A 10,044-nucleotide genomic window follows, 5' to 3' on the forward strand; every position below is an offset into this window, starting at 1 on the left:
TCTCTCTCTCTCTCTCTCTCTTTCTTTCTTTCTTTTTGCAGAATCCTGCTCTGTCACCCAGGCTGGAGTGCAGTGGCATGATCTCAGCTCACTGCAACCTCCACCCCCTGGGTTCAAGTGATTCTTTTGCCTCAGCCTCTCGAGTAGCTGGGATTACAGGTGTGAGCCACCATGTCCAGCTAATTTTTTTGTATTTTTAGTAGAGACGAGGCCTCACTATGTTGGCCAGGCTGGTCTCAACTCCTGACCTTAGGTGATCTGCCTGCCTCGACCTCCCAAAGTGCTGGGATTACAGGTGTGAGCCACTGCGCCCTGCCATTGTCTAATATTTTCTTATGGTTAGACTGAGGTTATGGGTTTTAGAAGGAAGATAATAGAGGTGAAGTGCTATTGAAAGAGATAACTTTAAACCTTTGACCTGGGTCTTAGCAAGGCTAAGGGGGGCAGTGTTAGGAAAAACGGAAAGCCCAGCAGTGAGTCTTCTCTCATTCCCTTATTAGAAAAGGGGAAAGGCACTAACATGGAAACACCCACCCTGTGGGGGGCATTCTGAGTGGAGTGCAGGGTAGACAGTGCTCAGAGCTGTCTCTCTACACACACACACACACACACACACACAAAAGGTGGGAAGGTGGGAAGGTGGAAACATTGAGTTCAGGCTTTTGAAGTGTTTGTGCTAAGAGTAGAAAATGTTGGGCTTTTGTGGTGGAACCCCTGAGTTTAGGAGGTTTCTTTTTTTTTTTTTTTTTGAGACGGAGTTTCTCTCTCGTTGCCCAGGCTGTAGTGCATTGGTGCAATGTTGGCTCACAGCAACCTCCACCTCCCGGGTTCAAGCGATTCTCCTGCCTCAGCCTCCCGAGTAGTTGGGATTACAGGCATGTGCCACCATGCCCGGCTAATTTTTGTATTTTTAGTAGAAATGGGGTTTCTTCATGTTGGTCAGACTGGTCTCGAACTCCCGACCTCGGGTAATCTGCCCGCCTCGGACTCCCAAAGTACTGGGATTACAGGCATGAACCACTGCACCTGACCGGGTATAGGATTGAGTCTTCAACTTTTCTCATTCCCAAACTTGATCTTAGCAGCTTCATCGGAGATGCTGATGTTCTAGGAATGGAGTGCATCAACCAAATACAGAGAAGACTCAAGCCTACACAGGAGCTTGTGGTTTATAACACAGTGGGAACATACATGGCATCATTTGCTCTTCGCGATCCTCTCCAGATAGAGGCATTATTGTCTCCGTTTTGCAGATAAGTTAAAGGGAGGTTGAAAGAGGAAGCAGTGACTTGCTGAGGAACACATAACTAGCAAGTGACAAAGCAAGGCCTAGAATCAAAGTCAGCTGAAATCGAGCCCAGAGTTCTTGCCACTCCTGGAGAGAGTCTGGAACATACCCTAATAATTTATTCCATGGAGTATCTACCTGGCCACTGTTCTCAACACTCAAGTATGAGGTCTGGAGCCTGTCCCCTGCCCTTGCTTCTATTACGGTACATGGAAAACCCAATCAGTCACTGAAAATGTTGCTGAGTCTCCTTCAGACATGCAGATGGGACTGCAAATTAGTACAGTTTTCCTGGAAAATAGTCTTGCAATCAACACCAAGGAATTTATAAATATTGATATTCACTGACATCATAGTTTTACTTCTGAACATCTGCCCCAGGAAATATGGACCAATGGAAATACATAAAATATAGAAAAAAGTTTTGTGCATGATGAGATGATATTTCTGTTAGGGCTTTTATAATAGGGAAAACTAGAAATAACATGAACAGGCAGTAGGGGACTGGCTAAGTACACTGTGGTGGACATTTTTACTGGATGGAATGTCATGTGGGTATGAAAGTGATGTTTATGAAGGGTTCATAAGAGAATTGGAAAGTGCCTGTAAGGAACAGATATATATTATATTATATATAATATATATTTTATGTTTATATATTATATTTATATATATATTTTAGAATATTTGGATGTAAGAAATGTTTTGTTTGATTTTTTTTCTAAATTAAATTAAATCTTGTCTTACCCCACCCCACCTACTGGTGTGGTATATAAGTCATTTACATCATTGAGCCTCTCTCCCACTTCCATTGGCTCCTACAAGAATCTCAAGGTTTATTAGGATCCTTCAAATCAGAGCAATAGCCTTTTCCTTAGCCCTTGATGGTCAGTACTGTCTACCATTGTCCTTTGACACACAATGCCACTGTCAAGTGTGTCTCTCCAAGATCTGCTTCAGGAAAACTACAGGCAACACCCCTCCCAACAGTCCTCTCCTTTGACCATGGAAGTGGCCATGGAAACCTTTGCTTTTGCCTCAAGTCTGAAATATCTCTTGAACTGTGACATAGGAACACATCCTTACATCTCAGTTTTCTTATTGGTATAACAAGACCATAAAAGTAGCTAGTTTGTAAAATTTACTGGGAAAATTAAATGAGAGATAGCATGTGGAATTGGACCTCAGCTCACTCTGACGTCAGAGTCTATCTTCTTTTTGTACCTGGGGCAGACAGCCAGTTGGATGGCCTTGGGAGCTGTTGTTTTTCAGGCTGCAGTTGATTTTTAGATTTAAAACTTCTACACTTCAAAAAAAAAACTATTAAGAAAATGAAAGTCAGTCACCAGGACTTGGAGAAAATATTCACAATACATGTACCTGACAATGGATGATTATATTATGCAAAGGACATGTGTATATTAACATAATATAAATATATAAAGAGCACCTACGACTCAGTCACACAAAGACAAAACACAAAGAAGGGCCAAAGACTTAAATAGGTATTTCACAAAAGAAGATACATGAATGGTCATTATTGGCATATGAAAAGATGCTTAACATTGTTAATTACCAGAAAATGCAAATGTAATCCACAATGAGACATTACTTTGTACCCACTAAAGTGGCTAAGACAAAATGAACTGACAATATTAAGTGATGGTGAGGATGTGAAGCAGCTAGAATTCTTATGCATTGCTGCTGAAAATGCAAAATGGTACAACCACTTTGGAAAACTTTGGTAGTTTATGATGAAGTTAAATATACATCTACCCTATGACTTGCAATTTTACTCCTAGGCATTTACTCAAGAAAAATGAAAGCACATGTCCATATAAAGATTTGAAAAGAATATTTAAAAATGCTGTACTCATAATGGCCCTAAACTAGAAAAAATCCAAATGCCTGTCAATAGAAGAATGGATAAAAAGATTGTGGATATCCATATAATGGAATATTACTTAGCAATAAAAAGGAACAGGTTGTCAACACAGACAACAACATGGATGAATCTCAAAAACATTATGTTTAATCAAAAAAACTAGACAAATTATTACATACAATATAATTCCATATATCTGATATTCTAGAACAGGCAAAACTAATCAATAGTGACAGAAAGCAGATCAGTGGCTGCCTAGGGCAGGGATTTATTCCCTAGAGGGTAGCAAAGTTAATTATAAAGGAACACAAAGAAAATAGCCGGAGTGATGGAAATATTCTGTATCTTGCTGGGGTGGTGGTTACATGTGTGTATACATTTATTAAAACACATTAACCAGTACATTTGAAACCCATGCATTTTATTGAATGTAAATCACATGTATGATAGAACCAAAAATGATTTATGCTTTAGGGCTTAATAGTTTAGAGAATCCCCCTCTGGTCCCAGGCCTCTCTTGTGGATAGTGTTCAGCTCTGGTTGACAGACTTAATCTCCAATGATCTTTTTTTCAAGGTCTTGTCAGAGCTCCAAACATCAATTCCTCATGACAGATTGCAGCTTCCTTCATTAGCAATTTGCTAAATGGGATGCCTTCCTCTAAACTCTTGAGAGATTACCAGAAACACCCCAGTATATCTCTGACACAAATCATTTCTGCGGTGACTGTTGGTGAAACTCATTCAAGCTCCCCCATTACCACTCTCTTTCCCTATCTTCTAACACAAACCTTTTCTGCCTTTGCCTCAGGTTCCAGGTCTCATCTTCCCTGAGACCTCAAGCTCCCCTCTGTAGGGATTTCATCTCTGAGGAGAAGCACCCTCTTACCAGCCTACATAGAATTTTATTCTGGGAAATCATTGAGGGCGGGGGGAAATTTAACAAGTACAAGTCAGGAGGGGTTTAGGTGGGAAAACCCCAGCTGGGGAGTGGTTGGACCACACGGTTGTCATCTGTGTAGGAGGAGATGTTGCAGTCCCATCTGTCATCTGTCACCCATTGATTATCAGGGAGGATTTGAATGATCTGATCTTTCCTTATTTTTCCTCATTTCCCAATCTTTCTCTTTGTCATCCAGCTTAGCAGAGGTTTTTTTCACTGTGGCCAACACTACCATGAGGGCATCTGGCCACCAACCCAGTCGCCTGACCCCAGACTGGGGGTGATATGCCAGTGCCTTTATCCCAACTTGGTATAAGTTATCATTTTTAAAGGACCTTGTAATTAAGAACAAAGAAAACCATAAATGTCCAAACACTGTTTAGGGGCCCCAGGGATAGGCAAAGATGGAGAGCGAAGTGGCTTCTTTCTGAATGCATTCATTTGTTCATTCCACAACTTATTGTCTGCATCTAATGTTTATTGAGCACTGACTATGTGTCAGGTCCTATGCCTTGCATCTAAGATAAAGATATGAACCAAACACAAAAGGTTCCTACATTCATGGAGCTAGCATCCCTAGTTATTCGGTCCTGGGTATGTGTTAGTTTGCTATGAATACAGAGGTGAAAAAGATTGATACAGTCCCTACTCTCAAAGGGCTCTCAGTCCAGTCCAGGGAGATACAGATTAACAGGAAGATGTAATGTAGAGCAAAAAAGGAGAAGGTTGGGGAACATCAGAGGAGCAGCCAACAGACAAGGAAATCAGAAGTTAAGTGGTAGAGGGATGAACTAGACTTCCAGCAATGGGTCTTAATCTTTTTGGGATCTAAGCCATTTTGAGAAGCTGAGGAACTCACTCCTCTGAAAAATGCACATGACAGTGGCATATCATTTCCTGGGATTTATGGATCCCAGAAGGGATGTATGGACCTTAGATAAAAAAGCCCTGATAGAGAAATAAGGCCTCAGAGTGGAGTCAGGGGACAGCCAGAAGGGCCCCATTTAAGAAAGAACCCCCTGCCCTTCCCAAAGAAACCCGCTTGGAGCTAGGAGCTGGCTAAGGGTTCACCTCTACTGGGGCTGGGGGGATGGAGAGAGCATGGCATTTCCTGGAGGCCCAGGAGTGTCAGTGCTAAGAGGGGTCTTCACCTTGACCTAATCCAACTCAACACACTCTTCATGCAGATGGGAAAATTAAGGCTTGGGAGGGGCGATACCTTACTCCTCCCAAGCCATTCAAGATTATGCATTGAATCAGAAACAAGGTCCCAAGAATTCCTGTCTCTGAGCATGCCTCATTCAGAGAGAATGGGGCACAGAGTAGAGGGACTCTAGCCAAAATTAAAGATAGCAAAGTTAAGTCAGTGAAGAGAGAACTGCAGTCTTAGACAGAGGAGACAGAACCAGATTGGGCTGGTGGTAAACTAGTCTGAACAAGATCTCCCCAGAGATGAGCATCGGAAGTGACAGAAGAGCCTGGCATTCCCTCTGAGATCCAACCTGGCAGGAAGGACATTGTAATGATAATAATAATAACCACTCTTTTAGACTTACTGCAAGCCAGACACCGAGCTGGGTGCTTGATGATTGTTCTGTCATTTACTCATCCCAGTAACCCTAGGAATGCATGAATAAGTCTGCTTCATATAGGTTAATGAAAACAGCAGAAGTCTCTTCACTTGCCCAAGATCACACAGGAAACAAATTGCAGAGCCAGTCTTTGAACTCAGGTCATTCTAATCCCACAGTCTACCTCTTAGTCTTAATTGTATCTATGTGTTTCTTATTCCCATTTGTACTCCCAGTAGGCATTTGTGAGGGATTGAATGAGTAAACAAGAGTTAGGAAGAAGTATTGGATGCTGGCTGGAGAAGGCTCAGTTGGATTCGAGAAGCCAGATTGAGTCAAGAGGCATGTGGCAGCAGGGAACTGACCCCAGGGGGTGCCCATGGGGGTAACTCTACCTGGCAGGTTACTTGAGCAGGGCTCCTCCTCTCAGGTCTCAATTTTCTTCTGCTGAGAAATGGTTGATTTGGCCTAGATGATCTTCGGGACGCATTCCAGTGCTAACATACTATGGTTTCGGGATTTAGAACTAATAACCAGGTCAGGATGGCTCAGAGTTACTAATATAAAACCTAAATCTGCCCAGAGGTTACTTGGGGACTGGTCGGAGGTGACCACAAAATTATAGGTGGACCAGGAAGACTGGGCACAGAGAAGGGAAACAAAAACCTTCCATTCTAAGTAAGTCTGCCAACAAAAATAGGAAAGTATATGCATAAAAATAATGCTGGGAAAGCAAGCTATTTCAGACAGGTGACAAAACCAAAGGATAACCTTTTCTTGAGTTAGAGCTAATTTTGGTTACTTTAATACGAGCCACAAGGCTGAAGTTTTAGAAAACCAAGATACTTAGAAACCAATCAAATAGTTTTTCTGTTGTACTAAAGTCTGTTTCCAAAACAGTATTCGGCCATCACCACATTGATTCCAGTCCTAGTAATAGTAGGATAGTAATGGTGGGAAGGAGCATAGAAGGTTTTTATCATAACTTTATTTATTTATTTATTTTGAGACAGAGTCTTGCTCTGTTGCCCAGAGTGCAGTGGTTTTGCCAGGCTGATCTTGAACTCTGGGTCTCAAGCAATCTGCCTGCCTTGGCTCCCAAAGTGCTGGGATTACAGGCATGAGCCACCGCACCCAGCTGTAATTTTATTTTTAAGAAAGGAAGTGTTCTTTTGTCCTTTCCAATCTCTCTTGACGCACAAATGATTGGCTGTAGTAAAATCTACGTTAATTCCACTACTCCCCTTGGGGCAGGCTCCATAGGCACATCCTACTCTGCTTTGAAACTAAACAAAACAGCCAACTGGCACAATGTTTGCACAGAAAGAAACTTCTCACAGGTACTTTGTCATCATTTCATGTCCTGTTTGTTGCAACACATAAATTTTGTTTCTGAGAAATATACACCAATCTTGGTATAACTTGCTTAATTGTGCTACTCAATTTAATTTCGCTTTTAAACCAATACTGAGAAAAATAGTTCTTAGTGTTAGGAGGTTCCAGGATTATAAAAGACATTTTGATTAGGGACCTCTTGAAACAGCAAGAAACTTAACAATTAGGAGATAGGCTAGTTCACTCGAGACAAAATGTAAATAACAGCCTAACCCCCAAAATCACCTTGAAATAAGAATTTTAAGAATCTTAAGGGAGATAAAAGGAATAAGATCCATAAAAAGAGAAGAGGGTCCATAAACATCCATCCACCCATGTTGTCTTAACATCCATAAAAGACATTAGGAAATAAAACCAGGTAGATATGAATCAAGAACAGATGGATATGGAAAAAATAAGAGTGTGTTAAACACACCCAATTCAGATTTTAGAATGAGGGAAAAGAAAGTGAGAGGAGGATATTTAGAGAAGTAATAGGAGATACTTTTTTATTTAAATTTTTTTTAATTTTAATTTTTATTTTTGAAGTGGGATCTCACTCTGTCACCTGGGCTGGAGTGTAGTGGCATAATCTTGGTTCACTGTAACCTCCACCTCCTGGGCTCAGGTGACACTGTCACCTCAGCCTCTGGAGTAGCTGGGACTGCAGGTGCACACCATTATGCTCAGCTAATTTTTGTATCTTTTGTAGACACAGAATTTTACTATGTTGCCCAGGCTAGTCTTGAACTCCTGGACTCAAACAATCCACTCACCTTGGCCTCCCAGAGGGCTGGGATTACAGGCATGAGCCACTGTGCCCAGCCAAAATTTTTTTAAAGAATTAAAGAAAGATGTGAGTGATTGCCTCTAAAGCATACATGAAATATGGAGCATAATGAATTAATTAACATCTATAGAACAAGATACTCGGCTTTGGTTACAAGTCCATGGAAGCAAATAGACCAGAAGCTGACTAACATTATGGGTTGTATTGCCAAGGAAAGTTCAACATTGGCCAACAGGGTGGTTGCTTGTTCCTGAAGGCAATCCTCAGGCTTGATTGCACCCACAGAAAATGGTAAGGCAGAATCCTAGGGACAGGGATGACATATGGTCTTGCTCTCTCTTGTTATGCTGAAGGTCTGAAAGTACCACAGGCCAGTATGTGATGCCCAAACCCCCAAACAACTATGAGAAGAAAGGTCAGTGCTAAGATGAATTCTAGTACTGTAAGGGCATGTTTGGAAAAGCATGTATTCACATTGTGAAAAATCCAGGAGAGGCTGACTTCATGTAACTCACTTATGACCACAATTGCTGGTGCCCTGGGCCATCCCTAAGAGAGGTCAACTGCTTATTTATCCCTTAGAGGGAGTATCTGCCTGGCACTGCAACCTTCAACACTGTTTTTTTCTCATCATCTCAACAATTTTGTTCAAGGAGATGTGGTCCAAAATTTAAAATTCAAATCTTATCTGCTGCCGTGACATCTGATAAAATCAGGAGGGACCTGGAATTTACTAACCTCAAGTTTCCCTCTTTACTGTACTCCCATGGGAAAAGTCTCCTAGCTAAACAACCTCCTTATTAAGGGAGCAGCTACGGGTCCTGCTTATTCCTGATGAATGGGTTTCAGTTTCCTGACAGGCTGCAGAATTATTCAAGCAAGCCAGTCATACCCTCCTGTGGGAGGCAGAGAACATCCCACCCTTGTGACACTATAAACCTTGCCTCTCACAGCCCCTGGTGGCACACCGGGTTCCCAAGTGCAATCTCTGTGTGGCCCTGGGTGGCATGCAGTGTCCTTGTCCCCCAGGCTGGGATGTGAATAATAAACGGCTATGGATCTCATCTGTTCAGTGTTGGGTGTCATGTGGTTGGCCATCCTTATAACCCTAGGTCAGAAATTCCTCCTTCACCAATGGGGTGAAGAGGAGTCAGCTAAAACCAGGACCACAGGATCTCCCTGAGAATTCCTTTTACCCCAGCTCCTCTGGTCGGTGTCCTGAGAGTGCAGGTTACTTGGGGATTGGGAGCAGAAGGCCACATCCTAAGATTCTTGAGTTTGAATCTCAGCTCTGCCATCAACTGGCTGATTGACCTCATCAAACTCCTGTATCTCTCTTATCTTCTATATTGGTTAAGCATCAGTTACAAAACCAGGAACTACTCTAGCTAGTTTAAACAGAAAGTGATTTATTATTAGGATTAGGTGTCCTACAAAATCACTTGGAGGACTGAAGAAGAAACCTGAGTATCAGGAAAATTTCCTCCCCCTGAGTCATGGCGCCTTGGCCGCAATTCAGGAAACTCTCGGCTGGAGATCCATTCTGCTTTAGCCATGGTCTCTACCAGCAAAATATGTGTCCTACACTCTGCTTTCCTCCAACTTAGTCTTGGTTCAACCCTTTTGAGTGTGCATCTGATTGGTGAAACGTAAATCACAGCCAGACCCTAGCTTCAGGGAGTCTGGAGAATGTAGCCTTTAACATTCAAGCCTCTGCATTATAGAGAGGTACACAAAACATTGTTGAAATGGATGTAGAGTGCATCAGTCTGTAGATTCTGCCATAGTCTCTGCTCTTCACTTAAAAAATGGTTTGCTAGATTTGCTGGGATCTCCTAGATTTGCTGGGATCTCTGGGTGGGTTGGGAATGGACATGAGATGACTGCTGAGTCAAGCCTAGACTTGTGTCATAGTCAGACTCTCTAGAGATTATCTAAGTGTTTTTCCACCCTGTTAGAACCAACATCTTTATTTATTTATTTATCTGTTTATTTTTAAGAGACAGAGTCTTACTCTGTTGCCCAGGCTGAAGTGCAATGGTGCAGTCACAGTTCCCTGTAACCTTGAACTCCTGGACTCAAGGGAGCCTTCTGCCTCAGCCTCCCAAGTAGCTAGGACTACAGGTGCATATCATCACACCTGACCTTCCTTCCTTCCTTCCTTCCTTATTTTCCTCCCTCCCTCCTTCCTTCC

At 42.2% G+C, this 10,044-nt stretch overlaps 1 protein-coding gene across 1 annotated transcript in view; it reads left to right on the forward strand.

Annotated features, from left to right (window-relative positions):
• Window positions 1-3,774: 3,774 nt before the first annotated feature.
• Window positions 3,775-10,044, forward strand: part of SLPI (secretory leukocyte peptidase inhibitor) — a 24,130-nt gene continuing 17,860 nt past the window's right edge. Inside the window, exon 1 of the mRNA XM_011928960.1 lies at window positions 3,775-3,866. Coding sequence (XP_011784350.1) covers window positions 3,824-3,866 — 43 coding nt within the window. The 5' untranslated portion in view covers window positions 3,775-3,823. The remainder of the gene's footprint in view (window positions 3,867-10,044) is intronic.

Source organism: Colobus angolensis, unplaced genomic scaffold (genome assembly GCF_000951035.1).
Source record: "Colobus angolensis palliatus isolate OR3802 unplaced genomic scaffold, Cang.pa_1.0 Scaffold8, whole genome shotgun sequence".
NCBI lineage: Eukaryota > Metazoa > Chordata > Mammalia > Primates > Cercopithecidae > Colobus > Colobus angolensis.